This window comes from Syngnathus floridae, chromosome 11 (assembly GCF_059516105.1).
Source record: "Syngnathus floridae isolate MCC-2025c chromosome 11, RoL_Sflo_1.0, whole genome shotgun sequence".
Classification (NCBI taxonomy): Eukaryota; Metazoa; Chordata; class Actinopteri; order Syngnathiformes; family Syngnathidae; genus Syngnathus; species Syngnathus floridae.
In genome coordinates, this window is record NC_142423.1 from 4982668 (window position 1) to 5002065 (window position 19398).

The window sequence follows — 19398 nt, forward strand, 5'->3', positions numbered from 1 at the left end:
CTGAAAGCGACCGTTGTAGTTTTTGTGTTCCGAGAAGGAGCGAAGAAAATCGGAAATTCACATTTTGAAATGTATCGATATTTTTAATATACATTTTAAAATATATCTTTTTAGTAGATAAAGTATCAATCTTCACGACTTTAGATATATTGTATTGTAAAAACAGCTGTCATGCAAAAAGATACAGCTATGGTTGTCATAATTTTGTAACTAATGTTTTTTTTCTTCTGGGAAGAACCTTAAGTTATTTGATGTTAATTCTGTAACTGTATTTTTCTGGGAAGAACCTAAATTTATATGATGTTGAATCTGGTGGGAAATAATTGTGTAGACATGTGGAAAATATCTTAGCACCCTTTTAAATGAGCACCACAAATAGCACCTACATATGGCCATGTTTAACAGTTAGAAAACGCTGCAAGGTAAATAATATGCAGCAACATGAACACTTAAGGTGTGGAAAATATAATAATAATATAATCACAGCAATAGCAACATTAAATAAGATTTGTTTTGCAACTAGGTAAGCCTAACTTTGAATTTTCTTGGTTATTCAATACACTACACTCCACCCTGGGCCAGAAAATACAACTTTAATACTGTCACACTTGACAGCTCCGCTAATACCCCTTAGTATGCAATATACAATTTCAGATAAGCAGAACAATGAATGAGCATCAGTGTTAGAGCAGCTGGGATTAGCAAAGCTTCATAAAGCATATTTCCTGCTGGAGCTACCTGTGTGTGTTTCTGTGCGAGTGTGTGCACGCAAGTGTGAAGACTGCTCATTCCAGCAGTGGAAAATCGGACTGCATCAAAAATTCACCTTACGCTTCCACCATCTTCTATGGAGCTTCTGTGTTGCTGGCCAAGTGAACCTCAATGCGGATGCCGAGGAATGTGCATTAACTTTGTTCCGTGTGAGAGTCAAATTTACCTCAGGTGCAGCTCTCTCATTTCCCTTCCCCCACAGCAACATCCAATCCCACAGATAGGGTACCAATTCCCACCCTTGGAATGTTGGGCAAAGCACCCAACTCAACATTTGTCATTTTCTGTGTGAATGACATGCTTGACAGTAATATATCGACAATGACCTCTGGAATGAGTACAAAACTACTAAGAATGACAAATGGTTTTATTATCAAGATCCTGCCAGTATTAAAAATGGAACAGTGAACCAAGGCAATCATTTTGCCCCAACATACCATAGAGGTTGAATATGCTAGTTTAATTTACAAGTCTAACTCTGTCCTTCAAAACTCTAAATTTGGGATTGTGACTGATCTTATTATTGAAAAGTGCAAGGACCTCCTCTTTTGTCTTGAAATTGCCATCACCAGTGATTGAGAAATAGGCTGCCAGGACCTGCAGAGAGGAATTCATTCTTTCATTTTATGCCAGACGGACAAAATTTGCAAAATAATTCATCATCAAAATAAATAGTGGTCAGAAGGAAAGAGACATTTTAATAAGTTCAACATCTTACCTTTTTCCTGAGTTTCTTCACTGGCAATTCCTGGTCAGGTGAATTCTTCAAAACTGCTTTGATTGTTTCTTTCCATTTGAAACTGCCTAGAAGGTGTTCAAAAACAATTATCAGCCACTGAAGCACAATTACAGTAGTCTACAAAAGCAGATAACTGCAATCAGGGCAATACAAATATAATTGCTCCATTTTTTTTGCAGTAAAAACCCCAATTTAATAGTTAAATTGGCACTTTCCAGGATTTACATCTTGTTCAAGCCATTCCTGAAGGAAGAATTTAATGTGACATACAAAAAACTACAGTATTGATCATACCTTTGACAACTGCTTGATCCTCACTCTGTTCCGATACAGCGGTCTCTCCTGTTTGGTCAGCTGGGAGAAATCAGATAAAATATTTTATAATGAATTTATTGTTACAAATGACATATCAGTATTTGGCTTCTTTCCATAGCTGTCCACATACAGTACATGTATGTTGGACTTGTGTAGACCAAGACAAGACTTACTTTTCATCCTTTTGTTGGACACTTGCTCAGAAGCACCATTTTGGTCTTCATTCCCATTTTCATCACAAGCCCGTGATCTCTTTCTGTCCTTTTTTTTCTTTTTGGCCACCTGCCCTTCCTCAACTATTGCTATTTCGGTCTTTTTGGACTTAGTTTTGTTTTTCCTATTTGGCTCTTGATGGTCTTCTTGATGCTCTTGTTTTGTGTGCTTCTTCTTTTTGCCTCCATGGCCATTCTGTTTTTCTTTAGTATTACCATCAACTTTGACTTCGGTCAGCGTTTTCTTCACTTTGGTTTTCTCCTGGGGTACATCAGGGGGCTGTCAGGTTATAGGAAAGTAAGTATCAGTTATTTCCCCCAAAAAAATCTTCAACAAAGCTTGAAAACAAGGAATACTTGTACAATTTATATGTAAATGTTGTTCGATCTGGTGAGTAAAGTAAAACAATAGTGGGCAAACAAATATCTATTACCACTTACACTGTCTGATGATGAATTGAGAATGTTCCACACTTCTTCATGCAGCCTTGTGCTGGTATTCTTGAAACTGTTTTTCATCCAATTCTAATGGAAGGTTTCACAGTGATTAGATCATAGACACAGACATAGACATGGTCATTCATACGAATATCAAAACAAATCATACCCCTTGACATTAAAATGCCAATATTTTCAATATAAGCACCCACCTCAAATTTGGCCTTTTTTCTTGGGACATTGGCATTGGCACAGATTTGCTTGAGCACAGATTTCAGATTAGCACTTACTCCAGGTTGGTTCATGGCTGTGTGGATTTTCTTGAGTAACAGAGTGATCAAATTTGAGTACACAAGCTTCTTCTGAAATGATACAACTTAAAAATTAAGGTCGGAGGTTGACTTTTACCTCAATCCATTGTTGCTGTTTCACCTCCCCTTTGTTTGCTTTTGCCTCATAGCCTTTACCTCCATATTTCTGGTCCTCGCTGATGCATTTGATGTGATTTTTGTAGTCATCACCCCTTCAAAGCACAAGACAATTTTACAAGGCTGTGCAAGTTTTGAAAACTCAAAGGAAGAAGGGACACCGAAATTTACCCGAAATCTTTTCCACAGTCAATGCAAGACACAACCTGGCATCCCCGGCACTTCAGCACGTGTTTTTCTACCTGGTTTTTTTTCAAGGTTTGGCCACAAGCGTTGCATGTGAAGAACACCATGATCAATGACTTCTCTGTCCACGTACGCGTGGATTAAATAGCGAGCACAATATCGCCCCTGCCCTTGCCGACGGCTTGTAATCTCAGTAATGTAGAAACACTAAATCCTACAAAAGCTGGAGCTCCTCTCGACAGAGACCCAGCTAAGCCGAAATCGATAGCCAACAATACTCAAATCGAAATGCTGCAATCAACTAGATTATTTTTAAAAAATGTCACGGTTTATACCAGCAAGAAGTTAAATTATCTCGGGTTCTAAAACGAGTAGACCTCCCCACAATGATCCAACAATGTAGTTTTACCAAGACACACGCTTTCTTGCCTGAATTTATAATCGCGTCGCTTTTAGTCTTCCGAAAGTGTACACGTATTCAAAACAAAGTTCCGCCCTGTCTTACAAAGCTACTTTTCGGTGTGACGTTGAGGCGCCGGAGTTTTTGTTGTAGTTTTCTAATTTACACACAAGTCAGGGGCATTCTTACGTGTATAATTTTATTGCTGTCTAAAAAATGACAAACGTTGCCTTTATCAAGAAATACAAAATGCAAACTGTAGCAGGAAGTGAGGCAACAGCGGTGGAAAGGTGACCGATCGTCCAAAGAAACCACCAAATATTCAGTAGGTTGTTCCGAGTACAACAGTAGCAAACAAGTCTTAAGATAGATTTTCATTCTTGACAGATAACATGACAAGTGAATTAGTTCTGTTGCAATTCGCAGGTTTGGCAAAGCTTCGTAGATAGCATGCTAGCTGTCTATTGATTTATGCTAATATAAAAATGCAAAGCGACGAAACCAAACGCCGTTGTTTATGTTGTATGTCATTCTGTAGAATGGCAATGGTGTGAGGTTGTATTGTTAAAAACATAAATCGTAAACTATTGTATTGCCTGTCATTGACTTTACGGTTGTTCTCTCCCCTTCCACCGGCTTTGAATGCTTGTACGGATGAGTGAGCATGGACACACTATCCAGCCACAGCTCCTACTTGCTGCAGCAACTCCAGGAGCAGAGGATTCAGGGAATGCTCTGTGACTGCATGTTGGTGGTCAAAGGGGTCTGCTTCAAAGCCCACAAAAATGTACTGGCTGCTTTCAGCTCTTATTTCAGGTATGTAGTACTTACTCATTGCTACATCAAGTTACTTGTGCAAGGAATTTCTTAGTTGGTGGTGCCAAATTTACACAAGTGCAAAAAAGGTCAAATGCACACATCTATAAGTACTGCTATTTGCTTATTCAGGTGACATTTAGGCTATGTAATTGGATTATGAATAATTGAAGTGCTTAACCCATGCTTGTTTGATCTTTGCAGATCTTTATTCCAGAATTCCCCCAGTCAGAAAAACGAAGTGTTCAACTTGGTTATCCAGGATGTCAGTGGCATTGGTCAAATATTGGACTATATGTACACCTCCCATCTTGACATCAACCAGGATAACGTACAAGCTCTCCTTGACATCGCTCAGTGTTTGCAAGTTCCCAACGTCCAAAGCATGTGTAACACTTTCCTTAAGCCTTGTCCCCCAGCGGTGGAAATCCCATCGTTTTCTCTCCCAGGCATGCTGACGTCAGAGCACGACTGCCTCCTAGGAAGCAGCCTGCCTAGTGATGTTGACCTCCACTGTCCCGCTGAAGTACCCAGACCTGGCTTCATGGAGCAAACCAAACGAATGACTATTTCTATGTCCAATGGCAGCTCAGGTGACTCAAGTAGCAGCATCCAGGCACCTGTAGAAAAACACTTAGTCCACGGTTACAAGCTCCGTGATTTCTACAGTAAGCAATACTTCAAGCAAAGTGCCATTCAGGCCTCAAATCAGGGTCCGGGACCTTCAATTGTCGTGGAAGAGTCCCAGTGTCAGCTCGGACTCACCCAGGGAGGCAACCAGTCGCATTTGTGCTCAGGAAACGCAATTCAGCCCACCCCACCTTGCACATCTTTGGCAGCCGACAAGAATCACGTGGCTGCGTTGACACCTTCGGATAGTTTAAACACCCCAAGCTCTGAGCACGCAGACACCATGCTCAGTGCTCCCGTGCGTCCAAAGAAGACAGTTTACCTAAAGAAATACAACTACCTAGGTTCTCAAAAGGCATTAGAGGAAATGTTTGCAGAATCGGTCAGCGAGCCGATCCTTAACTGCCCCAAAGAAGATTCTGTGGCCCAGATTGTGTCTCAAGAAGCCCCTGTTGAAAATCTTGTGAATGTCAGGGAAGACGCACCCAAGACGCCAGCAGATGCAGAAATCCCCAGACCACCACCCACAAACCAAGAGGAGCAAGGTTTGCAGATTGCGCCAGAACCACCGCAGCAAACAGGCCACAAATATTCCTGCAACATGTGTGGGAAAGTCTTCAAACACCCGAGCAACCTGGAGATGCATAAACGCTCGCATACAGGTTAGTCAATGTCAATTTCGTTAGCCAGCTTTGTTGTTATGATAATTCAATTTTTGTATGTTACAGGCGAGAAGCCATTTGAGTGCAACGTTTGTGGAAAGAACTTCTCACAGGTATGATCAAATCATTGCATTTGGATTTTTTTGATTGTTTTGCTGCAGTGGCTTAAGTGTTGTTTGTTCCCAGGCTGGAAATTTACAGACACACTTGCGACGACATTCTGGAGAGAAACCCTACATCTGTGAGTTATGTGGCAAAAGGTAAACAGCCTCACCCAAACCTATTTTTCTGTTGCGTTAACTTAACAAATACAGATTTAAAAAAAGTGTTCGCATGTTGCATCAGAAAAGACATCCATCGTGAATAAATATTGTATCTCTCCCCCTCTAGCTTCACTTCATCCGGGGATGTCCAACGTCACAAAGTGGTGCACACAGGAGAAAAGCCACATCTGTGTGATATATGTGGTCGAGGTAAGTTATGTCTCCAGTTTTTTTTTGTTATTGATGACCTAAATTATACATTTGTCTTCATTGAACTTTACTGTTCACATTGGAAAGGATTCAACAACTTAAGCAATCTCAAAGAACACAAGAGGACACACGTCACAGACAAGATGTTTACGTGTGACCAGTGTGGAAAATCCTTCAACACGCACAGGAAACTTTTGAAGCACAAAGCCTGCCACGGTGGCGAGAAACCACACAGTTGTGACACCTGTGGTAAGTCTGCATCTTTTTTTTGAAAGCATCACATCCAACTAGGCACAGCATCAGCTCGCCATTTTTCTGAAGTTGAGCTCGGCCGAGACTCGGCAACTGTGATGTCATTTTCAGTTGTCAGCAAATGGGGAAAAAAGGTTTAGGGTTTAAGAGCCATGCATTGCACTAGTATGTTTGTATGTTCTCCACCTGTGCAGGGAAATGCTTCATTGGCTCAGGGGATTTGCAGCGTCACATCCGCTCTCACACAGGAGAAAAACCCTACCTCTGCAACACCTGTGGGAAAAGCTTCACTCGCTCAGCCATGTTGAGGATACACAGCAACATGCGCTGCAAAGGCGCACCAGCTGATGGCGCCGTCACACACAACTCTGACCAGACTGGTAGCGCAGATGCGGCTGTCTCGCTTACCAAAACTGTCTGCCAGGATGATGGCACAAGTGAGCAGCCTTTTCCTGCTATGATGCCTCCCGCAGGACTTGAGAAGCCTTCACCACCTACCCCAACACCCCACGTTGAGACAACACCTCTGAGTGTCCATCTTAGTCCAGCTTCTACTCCAACCTCCCTTCCAGAACTGCGCTCACTTGTGCCACATCACCTCCTCGCTTCCTCCCACCAGGACAGGAGCACGGCGCTACCTGGCCCGGATCACATGAAGCTGCTCAAACCACACGGCTCCCAAGAGGTGGAATATGGGCCTTATGCGGAGACTGGACCTATAGGTAGTGAGATAGGGAGAGGTGGGTTAGGCAAGCCTTACCTGTCTGTCCAAGACAATTGCTGTGCTACTCGGTCCAGTAGTGGCTTATACCGGGCCAGTGAAGGTAACTTCATCTCAAGTGTAACTCTCTGGGGTCTAGCAATGAAAACTTTGCAAAATGATAATGAAATTGATCAATAACGCTCGGAACAAATGACACTCATCTTGAAAAGTGCGTCCGAAGATACTCAGGTGGTATGCTGAAATGGTGTTACAGATTGAGTTTTTAAATGTACCTCCCGCACCTTTTTATTATTTTCTTGGCCAACAGCAACTATACATACAATGTACATATTTGCTCACAGTTGATTTACTCACCTGCTATTATTTATTTCATAATTATTCACTATCTTTTATGTCAGCAGTTTCTGCTAAGGCAGAATGGATGTTTGTCATCTATATGCATCATGTGATTGACCGGTTACTCGAGGTGTACCATGGCTCAATCAAAATCATCTGTGATGAGTTACTGGAGTTCTAATGAGGACCAGTTTTATAAAAATATGGATGTTTCTACCACATATACCGTATTTGCCGGTGTATTGGTCGACCTTTTTCGATCCAAAATCGACCGAAAAAATCGACCTCGACTTATACACCGAGTCATAAAATTTAACTGCGTATTCATCGCTTCAAATGTGATGGTAACCAAGGCCGTTTCTCATGCATCTCATTGTGCGTGGGTGTGCGTCCATCAGGCTCATCAAACAGCGAGAAACTGAATCATTATAAAGCGTTCGTCGCATTAACACGCATCCTCAGCAACAATTTCAAATATTCTCACCTCAATAACGGACATCGAAAGCCAGGCAGCGACGATGACTGCTAGGGGGAAGTACTGGGTATTGAGCGAATGTGCGAGTCATCGCGCGTCAAGCAATGACAATAACTACCGGTACGTAAACATTCAATCGCCATGTCTAAATGAATGTCGTTGGCACTTAGAAAATATTCGCCAAACTTGGCCAGACTTCCAGGGGAAGAGGCCGAATTTTCACTTGTTCTGGCCGACCGGAGGAACCAGCCGAGGCGGACACTTTACGGCGGTTGAGTCGTTGGCACTTAGAAAATATTCGCCAAACTTGGCCGGACTTCCAGGGGAAGAGGCCGAATTTTCACTTGTGGTGGCCGACACGGGGAACCAGCCGAGGCGGACACTTTACGGCGGTTGAGTCGTTCGCACTTTGAAAATATTTGCCAAACTTGGCCAGACTTCCAGGGGAAGAGGCCGAATTTTCACTTGTGGTGGCCGACATGAGGAACCAGCCGAGGCGGACACTTTACGGTGGTTGAGTCGTTGGCACTTAGAAAATATTCGCCAAACTTGGCCGGACTTCCAGGGGAAGAGGCCGAATTTTCACTTGTTCTGGCCGACATGTGGAACCAGCCGAGGCGGACTCTTTATGGCGCAAGAGCCGTTGGCACTTAGAAAATTTGAACCGGGCGGCATGCGCGAGTGCGCGGCCCACTGGAAGTCGAATGAGGCTCCGCGATTTCATCCGCGGTGCTTATAAAGTGCCGATCCGCTCGGCCGGAGCTATTTTCGGCCACCCGGCGCGAGCTCGCCGGCTGCTGGAAGTCGAATGAGGCTCCGCGATCTCCTCCGCGGTGCTTATAAACAGCCGATCCGCTCGGCGGGAGGTATTCCCGGCCACTTGGCGCGTGCGCACGGCCTCCCGGATGTGCCGGGCGGCGTGCGCGAGCTCGCCGACTGCTGGAAGTCGAAGGAGGCTCTGCGATCTCCTCCGCGGTGCTTATAAAGAGCCGGTCCGCTCGGCGGGAGCTATTTCCGGCCATTTGACGCGTGTGCACGGCCTCCCGGTGGTGCCGGGCGGCGTGCGCGAGTGCGCTGGCCGCTGGAAGTCGAATGAGGCTCCGCGATCTCCTCCGCGGTGCTTATAAAGTGCCGATCCGCTCGGCTTGGAGCTATTTCCGGCCTCCCGGTGGTGCCGGGCGGCGTGCGCGAGCTCGCCGGCCGCTAGAAGTCGAATGAGGCTCCGCGATCTCCTCCGTGGTGCTTATAAACAGCTGCATGCGCACAGCCTCCCGGAATTTGAACACATTTCGTCAATAAATTTCGCATATTTCTGATTGAATTTTGAAGTTTAATATAATGCAACAATTGAGCTCGACTTATACAAAGGATATATCATAAAATCGTAAATTTCCGTCGAATTTTAGGGGGTCGACTTATACACCGAGTCGACTTATACACCGGCAAATACGGTAATTGGTGTATTATTTAGTTTGGTTAGGCCATATCCATCCAATTTAAGCTGCCTTATTTTAATACTCATTAGAGGAACAAAACTACTAGGGAAACTCTCATAGCATTCCAAAGTGCTATAAATTAATGTAATAATAATAATAGTAATAATAAAAAAAGAAAAAACTGGTGATATAATATACACTGACATTTCTGCAATAGGCAGTTGGTGAGTGCTGAGTGAAGTGAAGCTTTTGGAGACTAACTAGTGTAATAAACCTAATAAAAGCAAAACAAAATGTTGAAATATTGTCTGGCATGACATCACAGTTGTCTCCCAGTTGCAGCTTCAAGCGTTCTGAGACAGACTTGAATGATGCTGAAAAGACTTACTAAAAGTCACGCCCACTTTATGCAACGTACACATGGACAGTTTTAGTGTCCTGCACCTATTTTCATTTTATTTTTGTATTTAAATTCCACAATATTTTTGATGGTTGATGAAAGTAAAGCGAGGGAGAAGAAAACGTTTTATTCGTCGGAAGGAGTGCAGAACATGCCAACGCGCATGCTCAAAGCTACGGGAAACAGGAAGCACAACTCAAACGTCAATGTACCTCGTACTTAGACGGTAAGTAATAATTTTTCTTCTTTATGTACGAGTTGTCGTGACATTTTTAAAACGCTATGACGTGACGTGTTATGTTAATGAACTTAAAATGCATAATTTACCATTCGTTTTATGACTGCTATGTGTTTTCACCTGTCGCAACCCCACAAAAATACGATTTGCAGCTCTTGGCAATAATTATTAAAGTATAAAAGATTTTGTCTTGGACAATGACAGTTTGATCTATGTATTTTTTCCTGATCAGATCAAGCATCAGAACAGCTGTTTGCCTCCACATGCACACCTCCTCCCATAGTCATGGTAATATTTACATTAAAATATTATAAGAAATTGATATACTTTTGCACAAATGTAGCATTGCCGTGCCCTGATAAATAACAACACTTTTTTTTTTCTTCCAGTGACCGAGGCCTAGACACCTAACGACAAAGTATTCTTCCACACCCGTTACTGAATTCCAATGTTGTATTAGGCTCAAGTGGACCACCTTTTCAAATATATCACCTTGCTTACATCCGTGTGGACAAAATGAGTGAAACTAAAGAGCTGTCTGAATTTCAACGTGGTTCTGTAATAGGATGCCACCTTTGCAACAAATCAGTTGATGAAATTTCTTCTCTCCTGAGTATTCCAGAATCAACTGTAAAAGATGTCATTGCAAAGTGGAAAGTTTCAGGACCGTCAACAACTCAGTCAAGAAGTGGCAAACGACCCAAAGTTGCAGAGACTAAGTAGCATCAACAAGTGAGCCACACCCTGCTCACTCAAATCATTGGTTTTCAAATCTTGTATATGACCTTAAATATGGCGTCCTTATTGTCTCACAAAATAGCACATTGAATTAAAATACTTATCAAATAATATACTACTCACGAAGTCAAGAACTTTCTGTGTAGGGTTATGAAATGCTGAAAAAGTCCCCTTGGACTAGAGTCACCAAAGTAGATAATGGAAGGTTTATCTTTTTCATTTTAAGTGATAAAATACACACCATGAACACATCCAGTGCTTCAGTTCCAGTCAATTTAACTGGTCGTCTTTTCCTCCAATTGTCTGTTGCTCTCTCTTTCTCAATCTCTCTCTCTCTCCTTTCCCATCAGGCTACAGTTAATCTCGATTATGCACGCCGTCTAACTGGTGCGGAATGAGACGGGCGCTCGTGGCATTTTACCCAGAAACATTTCAAAGGCACATCTTTTGTTTTGGTATCTACTGTAATCATGGTTCATTGCTATCAATGGCATATGAGGATAGACTTCAATTGAGTGTGACATGATCTAATATTTTTATGTTCTTACTCCTTGTGAATGTACGTTATGGCAGTTTTTTTTTTTTTTTTTTGCTCTTAATTGGCTTTGCTCTAAATCAACATCAGTATAGACAAGCTTTGGCAGCAGTTGCAGCCGAGCAGTAATTGCTGCAGGGTTGTGGAGTGTTCCGTTGTTGGATGAGATGGATAAGTGGCTGACCCAGTCTCTACTATAATTCCTCAGCGAGTCTCAATTTGAAATGGGCTTAGGCAAACGAGAATGATTGTTCCTATACCGCTGCTCTGCTCTCATGCAATCTATTCCTATGTGAACACATTCAGCTCCAGTTTGACGGAGGACGCAGATCTCACCAAAAGGATGTCATAGACTTTTTCATCTGTCCCCGTGCACATTTATTTAATGGTGAATGTACGAGCCAATCGAATGTAATGACTCTCTGATGCTTCGACAGCCCCCTAGGCAGTGTTTGTGTATATGTGTGCGTGTGTGCAAAAGACAGAGAATGGCGGGATGAACAGAAATGAAACTGGAATCATGGTGGAGATGTGATCAAATGAATGCTTTGCACTTAATGGAATTGTATCAGACATTTCCATTCTGTTTTCAGAATCAGCTTTATTGGCCAAGTTTTACTCACACATGCACATTTAATGACAAAAATCTGTTTGGTGGAGCTCTGCCTAGCCTACGGGGGTTTGACAATTTGCAGTCTTCAGTCAACCTCTTAGAATGCATGCCTAAAATTCAATCTCAGTTGTCAGGCAGATGTGCTATCCATCTACAACATGTTGAAAATATAATACAAAATCCAAAAGATATGCAATAGTGTGGCATTTTACTCTATATATACTCAAATAATGTGTACATTTCTGTCATTTAAGCGAGATTAATTATTCACAAATGAGACTGGCACAAGAGCACATAAGAGCGAGAGGGAGACTCGATCGGTTACTTTCGGATAGAGTCGGAATCTGAGCCGAAAGCCCCCCGACTGATACCACCTCACATCTTCTGTATTGGGTTTCCGTTTGCCGTTTGTTTACATCCAATCAAGCGAGTAGCACGAGGACGCGCTGCTGGAATGGACACTGCAAATCAGGTCAGTAAATGGCACAATGCGCTTTTATTTAACAGTGTAATTGCCTTCTGGATTAAAATGCATCAAACTAAAAATATGAATATGGTCTACTTTTGTGTTTTTGCAGCTTGCATCTGCGGGAACCTTTCAGGTGCTTAAACTACCTCTGGGATTTATCCGTGTTTTGGAATGGGTGAGTTGGAACATTTTGTTTTCATCCCATATATGTGCTAACTTAATTAAACACGGTTGAGTTACATAATGTGGATCAAATGCAACGCGAGGTGACATTTACGTCGCGCCGCTATTCGCATTTTGCAGTCAAACATTGAATTTACCTTCAATTGATCATCGTCACATAATTATGGGGTGATGAGATTAGCAACATCACAACCATGCTGCGGTGACCTGTAGATTAAGTTAAAAAAATCCAACTAAGAATCTATAATATGGCTTTGGCGTTTACACAAGGGGGGGGGGGGGGGGGACATGTGACTTTTGTGTTCCATTCGTGCGTATTTCTGATGCGCCGCGTAACATTATTCGTCCATAAATCGTGCAACATAAAGTGAAAAATGGAAAAAAATATTTGAGTCTCGTTTTTATGTGCTTTGAAATGAACCTTGTAAATCTGTGCGTGTGTTTGCGTGGTTTGTTGCAAATGTGAAAATTCACAAATATGTTGTTTGGTTACCTTTTGGATGTACAGTATATAGTACACAACCTTGTTTAATTCAATTTTAGCTTCTGCAATATTGTATTAATTTAGCATACCATGCTTAGAGCTCGCAGTTCTGAGGTTTAGGCTTCAAATATCATCTTGGCCTTTGTGGACTTTTATTTTTCGTATAACATTTAGTAGGCTATAAAACCAAAATGTCATTGCACGTTAGAAAGCATCACAAGTTTGCGACTTGAGTCGATTGTGTGACTTCAGGCAATAAGAGCTTTTCTCTCCTGGTTGACTGACCAGCATGTGGTTTGACTAATCCTGTCCAATCTTTAACTGTACAGATGATCAGCCATGTGGACACTGAAGCTATGTTCACGTCAGCCATACTTATTGTTGCAGAACTCCACTGAGTTTGCCACATCTTCATATAAGATTGGAAGTCATTAGCGGCCATGCCTCCAAAGACTGATGATGGTCTGTGTGTGTGTGTGTTTGTGTGTGTTTGGCACACAATCTTTGGTTGGCATATTCTGTTCCAAACAGCTGTAAGGTCCGCTTCCCTCCGCCATAGACTAACTCATGCAGAAGCTGTCCCTTGAGATGTGCCCAAGCACTTCACTGCATGTGTGTGTCTGTGTGTGCGTGTGCTCGAGAGCGATGGAATGAGAAAAGCAGCAAAATTGCACAGCTGAATGAACACATGATGCTAATGATATACATTTGTTTATGCATTGAAGCATCATCATAGTTGCAACATCTCACACGCTTGCACGGGCACTGTATCATATTGATAAAATATTCTGACTTTTCTTTTACCTGAATACGCAAATCTTAAAGACTACAGAGCAGACTTAGCAGGAATGTGTCGGGCACTTCATTGTCTAGGTGATGGACCCTAGACAAAATAGTCATGAGAAGCAATGGACATTAGAGGGCCATCAAAGAAAAACAGCGTAACAAAATTTTAATGGAGATTGTTATGCTTGTGGGCAGTGGAGCCTGCAGAGTGAAAGAGAGAGTGAGAGAAATGGGTAGATGAATCGGAGCTATGCAGGACAAAACGCACTCCCCGTGCATGAAGGGATTAGCTGCCACTAAATGAGTTTATTTGGTGATGCTGCTGCTGTGAAAAGATAAGACAAGCTCTCTCATGAAAGCGTGTGGACATTTCACCCGTGTGCTGCTGTTCATAAAGCGGGTAGCTTTTGGGACTTTTATTCAGATTAAGTGGATAGTTATTATTATTTTTTTTGCATGGATAATTTAGAACATGTCAAGATGACTCAAACTATCACATAGAATCAATCAATCTGCCAGATAATACTAATATGGTCAACAAATATTCAACTTATTGTCAAAAATGTATTTATTTATTTGATCTATTTACTTATTTATTCATATTAGGCTATCTCCTTTTATTGATGTTAGTATTGTCTATCTGTGTATTTCTGTATTTAACTGCTGGCACCTGAATTTGCCCTTGGGGATCAATAAAGTATCTATCTAACCATAATGAGGTGATATCAAAACATTTTTTTGCAAAGGCTGTTGTACTGTTGGGAAATTAATCTATAAATAATTTGGATGGATTTTTTGGTTTTCTCTGCATAGAATTTTAATTTCTTATCTGATAAAATTTGTTTATAAAACCTTGCTGTGAGTCTGCATATCAAGCCATTCAGGTCAGGAACAGGAGCAAAAAGGGAGATGGTTTTTTTTTTTATTTTGATACCCAAACATCTCGCCGCATTCTCGCCGTTCCACTTCTCTATTCTCTCTCTTTATGGCTTGCTCCCTGAGGAGCCCAGCTGGGAAAGGCAGATAAACACGCAGGGTGCGAGGCTTAACAGCCACCCTCCTGCTACAATGCCACACTCCACCGTTCAAAGGACCCTGCCTGAAATGAGAGGGGCTAAACCCCTCCGATAAATCACGGCAAGATGAGACAGCTGCAGGAGGGTGGAGGTGGGTGGTGTACAGCAGGAAAGAGATAATTATCTGGGGTTATTCCTAACACTTAAGAGCATTTATTATACACCTCCTATCGCCACTTGTCTTTTCCCAACTGGCAATTTGAGATCGGCATGGGAATGCCGGAGTATACAGCAGATTTTATTGTTCTTGAGATTTGTGGAAGAGTCCATATTTTCAAAGAGATTATTATAATTATTTTCGTTGATAAACAGATTTTACAGTTGATTAGAATAAGCCCAAAGCATGGCGGCCGTGTTGGCAGGGGCAACTTTCTCATCAAAACAATTGTGGGAAGTGTGAGAATTTAGCATTTTAGTTCCTGAAGTGTGCTTTGTGAAATATTGCATTTAGCAAAACAGTCATACCCCCCCCCCCTCTCTCTCTCTTTTAGCTTTTTGCCATATTTGCCTTTGCAACATGTGGAGGCTACTCTGGGCAGCTGCGAGTTAGTGTTGACTGCATGGAGAAGGCCAGCAGCAACCTCAGCATTGCCATTGACTTTGCTTATCCTTTCAGGTGAGACATGTTTATTTTTATCTTAAACACCTTTGAGCTCCTAACATGCTTATTCAATTGCTCTAAGCAATAGTTGGAGAGGGTTAATTGCTCTTGTTTTGCTTACTTTACCTTTTTACTTCACTTGAAGTTTAAAAATCCATATGTACATTGCTTTCTACAGCAGCGATTCTTAAAGTGTGTTACACCTACCTCTAGCGGTAGGTAAGAGAATCGCTGCCTACGTACTTCTGTTTTTGAATGGTCCTTGGATGGCTTAAGTAAATTTTATGGTGATTCTTGGTATAAAAAGTTTGCAAACCACTGCTATAGAGCAAATGTGTTTTTATTGACATGATCACTGTGTCCATTTTGCATTAGGTTGCACCAAGTCTCATTTGAAGCGCCCATGTGTGAGGGCATGAGGAGGGAGCAACTCTTTCTCATTGGAGACTATTCATCGTCTGCTGAGTTCTTTGTTACGATTGCGGTCTTTGCTTTCCTCTACTCCCTTTTCGCCACTGTCGTCTACATCTTCTTCCAGAACAAGTACCACGAAAACAACCGAGGACCACTAATCGTGAGTATCGTTAGCTGTGTACATTTGTGTACTTTTGTGAAGATTGCAAGCTTAGGTCTGGTTTTCTGGGTGTGCAAACTTATGTTTTTGTCTCTTGCGTTCCTTGTAGGATTTTGTTGTGACCGTTGTGTTCTCCTTCATGTGGCTTGTCAGCTCATCAGCTTGGGCCAAAGCTCTGTCTGATGTCAAGCTAGCTACAGATCCAGCTGAGGTTCAGCTCCTCATCTCTGCCTGCAAGGATCAGACAAATAAATGTGGCTCTGTGCAAGAACCACGCTGGTCTGGACTCAACACCTCAGTGGTAGGTAATAAGATGGCCAGAAAGTACACCAAATAAATGTCATTCTTTCTCTCCAGGTGTTTGGATTCCTCAACTTTGTTCTCTGGGCTGGAAACATCTGGTTTGTCTTCAAGGAGACTGGTTGGCACAAGGGTGCTGGCAGGTTTGTGGGCGGGGTTTCTGAGAAGCAGACAGGTAGTGTGAACGAGCAGCCCTACAACCAGGGCAGCTTTGATCAGTCAGGGAGCTACAACACCCAGGGAGACCTCGACCAGCCGTCTGAGTACAGTCAGGTCGGTGGTCCCTCCTCTTACGCCAATCAAATGTAGTTTGCCTTTTTATACCTCGAGTGGTACATCTGCATTTTGAACATGGCAATGGGTGGAAAAAAAAGACCGGCAAGAGTTTGCACCCTATGAATAAAGGTTTTGTCAGGTTTCTTTCTTTTTTTTTGAGAGGGTGGGTATTATCTTTCTTCTTGTTTGGATTATATCTATGTATTTGCTTGGTCATATATATATTTTTTGAAGCGTGGACATTGTCTGTTTGTATATTCCAAAATTTGGAAATAGTGTTGATCGTGTGCATGATACCATGTTTGCGTGATACTGTGTTGATCTTTGTAAGATATTTTTTTTATTAGACCAGACAGCATGGCATAGTTGGAATTTATTTTACAGTATGGTTAGTTTTTTAACTAAGAGAAAGTGTGTTTTATTTAATGTTGTATGTATATGGGAACTTTATAACTCATATTTCGACAATGTAGGTAATTTTGTTTTGATCATTTTGTTCCCCTTAAGTTCACAAGTGGGTGCTCTTGCAACAATTTACTGTGAATGTTGTCCATGCTTGTGTCAGTTGTAACAGAAAAGAAAAAAAAACACACACATAAAGTAAGGTTTAGCGCTATTAAAGCATGCCGACGTGTCCACTGACGTGTCAAAACCTGACCCAAAAAAGTGTTGGTTTTTTACATACAAAGGTGGCTGTTTTTATTTTAAACTGACAATCAATGAAGTTTGTGTTTATTTAAAGAAATGATACTCAAAGAGACTGAGATGATGCCTGTTGCAAGGAATACAACAATTGCAACCCTTATTGTTGACTTCTATGCATGCATGTGGTAATAAAACAGCTCACGATGCAAAAATGTGTAAAACAGTTGTGTTGCGTTCTATTTTCAACATGAATCACTTCAAACTGTAGTTTTCACATTTATTCAAAAATGCAGAAAATTCAGCTTACAAAATTGGCTCACTTAATTCAAAATGAAAGAACGGTGTCCTCATTCGACAGCCTCTGATGGACTTGGCTGATTGTTTTCGTCAATGTCTAGTTTCTCATCATCTAGGAGGTGAGATTCAAATGATTAGGAAAAAAGTCATTTCTTGTAAAGGGTGAAAGAACAAGTAAGTTCTAAATTTGCAAATGCAGTAAGCTTTCAAAATGTCCTTGTTTACTCACTTTCAAGTGTCTGCTGTAGCTCCTGAATGGTACTGAGTAGCACGTGGAACTGCTTCTTCCGTAGTTCCAACTGAAATCAGACCACACGGGTAATCAAAAAACCACATCTGGTTTATTCAAAATAAATGCATATAGTTTCACATTACCTTTGCATCTACATTCTCCTTGATGTTAGACAACTGTTGGAGTTCTTTGTCAAGTGCCTCCAATTGCCTGCAAGCAGTCAACATAACTACATTGTTAGAGCAGCCATTTGGTTTTGCTTTAACTAGTCTATGGCATTTAAAATGTATGCAAAATGCAGTTTTTCCATATTTTTGTTCCATGTTTTGTATAGGTGGGAAAATTTGTTTCAAATTCACAATAAACCAAAACAAATTCACAGAACAAGCTGGGTTTAACTGTAAAGATTCCACTTAATATATTGATGAACTCACTTGAGTGTTTCGTGACGATTTGGGTGATTCTGAATAACCTTTGCAAGTGCATCGTATTCTGCAGGAGAAATATATACAACCAAGAATGTTAAAAAGTACCAAGCACTTTTCTTATATGCTCAAAAACAAAAACTTGGCCCATTCATTTTGAGAAAAATTATGTAAATATTCTTACCTTGGCGGTTCTTTCTTACTCTCTTTGCTCTCTGGATTTCCTTTTTGCATTCCACAATCTTCTCATGTGCTGACGTTATATTTTGTTCTGTCGAGTGCAGATAACGAGGTGTGTAAATACACCCCAAGTATAGAAGTTGAAATAAACTTCCAGCATACAATTAAGAAAATAATGCAACAAAAATGTACCTATATTAGAGTAGATTTTGCCATAATTCTCCATTTCCTTCAGATTCATATCATAGACCATCAGAGTCTTCCCCAGGGAGAATTCACATTGGGCAAGTGTCCCAAGCATCCTCTGGTACTGTGCGAAGCTTTTTTTTTTTTTTAAAGAACACATTTTAGAACACATTTCTGAAAGCCTCAGCGTCGGTCTATCAATCGGTCAAGTTCACTGACCTTTCTTCTGGGCTTCCAGGTGAATTGCACCACTTGGTGAAGGTTTTCAACAACAAATTGATTCTCCGATCATCCCCTGCTCCATCGCCGTCGATAAGAAGACGCTTTCGAATGACTTCATCTGAAAATGAACCAGAAGAAGCTGTTATGGGGCACGTAGCTAGCCGCTAGCGGCTAAAATTGCTACATGAGAAGGGGCTGCAAATATTGCATGTGGAATATGTGCAACAAGGTCAGCGTTGTTGAGGAGAAACATATCGACTCGTTTTAGAGTTTCGACTTAAATCGACTGTCTTGTAACATAAATGATCTAAAATAGCGATGAAATTTGTAGCTACCATCTGTAACAGACCCCATCATGTCTTCATCGGTTCGTATTCTTCTTCTACCGCATTAGCAGAGTCAGCAGAGAGCAAATAGAGAGGCTTTACCGTCCTCTTCTGGACAAGATTCAGAGCACAGCCATCCGTAAAAAAAACAATTTTGTCCTATTGGAATGCAAGAGTTTTTTTTTAAATTATTTTTGAAAATATCCAATGCCTTGCTCGTGATTGATTTAAAGGCTGACAAGAGAACGCACAATTGTAGTTGATAACATTTTCACAAAAGCACTTAAATAAGGCAATAGATGGGGAATATTGTACTACT

At 41.5% G+C, this 19398-nt stretch overlaps 4 protein-coding genes across 5 annotated transcripts; 2 read left to right on the forward strand and 2 right to left on the reverse strand.

Annotated features, from left to right (window-relative positions):
* Positions 1–1120: 1120 nt before the first annotated feature.
* On the reverse strand, positions 1121–3564 carry lyar (Ly1 antibody reactive homolog (mouse)). The gene is made up of 8 exons (XM_088389580.1): positions 3075–3564; positions 2884–2998; positions 2688–2795; positions 2479–2562; positions 1999–2317; positions 1805–1864; positions 1490–1575; positions 1121–1368 (listed from the first exon to the last, which is right to left on the reverse strand). The coding sequence occupies exons 1-8, from the start codon at positions 3194–3196 to the stop codon at positions 1231–1233; spliced, it is 1032 nt and encodes a 343-aa protein (XP_088245706.1). The 5' UTR covers positions 3197–3564; the 3' UTR covers positions 1121–1230.
* Positions 3565–3566: 2 nt separating this feature from the next.
* Positions 3567–7603, forward strand: zbtb49 (zinc finger and BTB domain containing 49). 2 transcript variants are annotated; one of them, XM_088389579.1, is made up of 8 exons: positions 3567–3814; positions 4126–4305; positions 4510–5597; positions 5664–5710; positions 5784–5857; positions 5988–6070; positions 6158–6319; positions 6517–7603. In XM_088389579.1, exons 2-8 carry the CDS (start codon positions 4154–4156, stop codon positions 7221–7223), a joined length of 2313 nt encoding a protein of 770 aa, XP_088245705.1. In that variant the 5' UTR covers positions 3567–3814; positions 4126–4153; the 3' UTR covers positions 7224–7603. The 2 variants fall into 2 exon arrangements, with proteins under 2 accessions (XP_088245705.1, XP_088245703.1); XM_088389577.1 differs by having other exon boundaries at positions 4149–4305.
* Positions 7604–10943: 3340 nt separating this feature from the next.
* On the forward strand, positions 10944–17432 carry synpra (synaptoporin a). Its single transcript, XM_088389581.1, has 6 exons — positions 10944–12289; positions 12396–12461; positions 15307–15431; positions 15792–15990; positions 16100–16291; positions 16348–17432. The coding sequence occupies exons 1-6, from the start codon at positions 12272–12274 to the stop codon at positions 16597–16599; spliced, it is 852 nt and encodes a 283-aa protein (XP_088245707.1). The 5' UTR covers positions 10944–12271; the 3' UTR covers positions 16600–17432.
* Positions 17433–17474: 42 nt separating this feature from the next.
* Positions 17475–19190, reverse strand: thoc7 (THO complex 7). The gene is made up of 8 exons (XM_088389582.1): positions 19089–19190; positions 18751–18871; positions 18538–18665; positions 18350–18436; positions 18175–18232; positions 17884–17950; positions 17738–17807; positions 17475–17620 (listed from the first exon to the last, which is right to left on the reverse strand). Exons 1-8 carry the CDS (start codon positions 19108–19110, stop codon positions 17559–17561), a joined length of 615 nt encoding a protein of 204 aa, XP_088245708.1. The 5' UTR covers positions 19111–19190; the 3' UTR covers positions 17475–17558.
* Positions 19191–19398: the final 208 nt, after the last annotated feature.

Bases quoted from the DNA above. Each gene is read 5' to 3' on its own strand.
- lyar (XM_088389580.1), bottom strand. From the start codon at position 3,196: ATGGTGTTCTTCACATGCAACGCTTGTGGCCAAACCTTGAAAAAAAAC. The intron at 2,796-2,883 runs GTAAAAGTCAAC...CTGTTACTCAAG, and splicing joins AACAGCAACAATGGATTGAG to AAAATCCACACAGCCATGAA. The intron at 1,865-1,998 runs GTAAGTCTTGTC...GATTTCTCCCAG, and splicing joins GTCCAACAAAAGGATGAAAA to CTGACCAAACAGGAGAGACC.
- zbtb49 (XM_088389577.1), top strand. The intron at 5,711-5,783 runs GTATGATCAAAT...GTTTGTTCCCAG, and splicing joins GTGGAAAGAACTTCTCACAG to GCTGGAAATTTACAGACACA. The intron at 6,071-6,157 runs GTAAGTTATGTC...CACATTGGAAAG, and splicing joins GTGTGATATATGTGGTCGAG to GATTCAACAACTTAAGCAAT.
- synpra (XM_088389581.1), top strand. The intron at 15,432-15,791 runs GTGAGACATGTT...ATTTTGCATTAG, and splicing joins GACTTTGCTTATCCTTTCAG to GTTGCACCAAGTCTCATTTG. The intron at 15,991-16,099 runs GTGAGTATCGTT...CGTTCCTTGTAG, and splicing joins ACAACCGAGGACCACTAATC to GATTTTGTTGTGACCGTTGT.
- thoc7 (XM_088389582.1), bottom strand. From the start codon at position 19,110: ATGATGGGGTCTGTTACAGATG. The intron at 18,233-18,349 runs GTAAGAATATTT...TTTCTCCTGCAG, and splicing joins AGTAAGAAAGAACCGCCAAG to AATACGATGCACTTGCAAAG. The intron at 17,621-17,737 runs GTGAGTAAACAA...CTCACCTCCTAG, and splicing joins GCTACAGCAGACACTTGAAA to ATGATGAGAAACTAGACATT.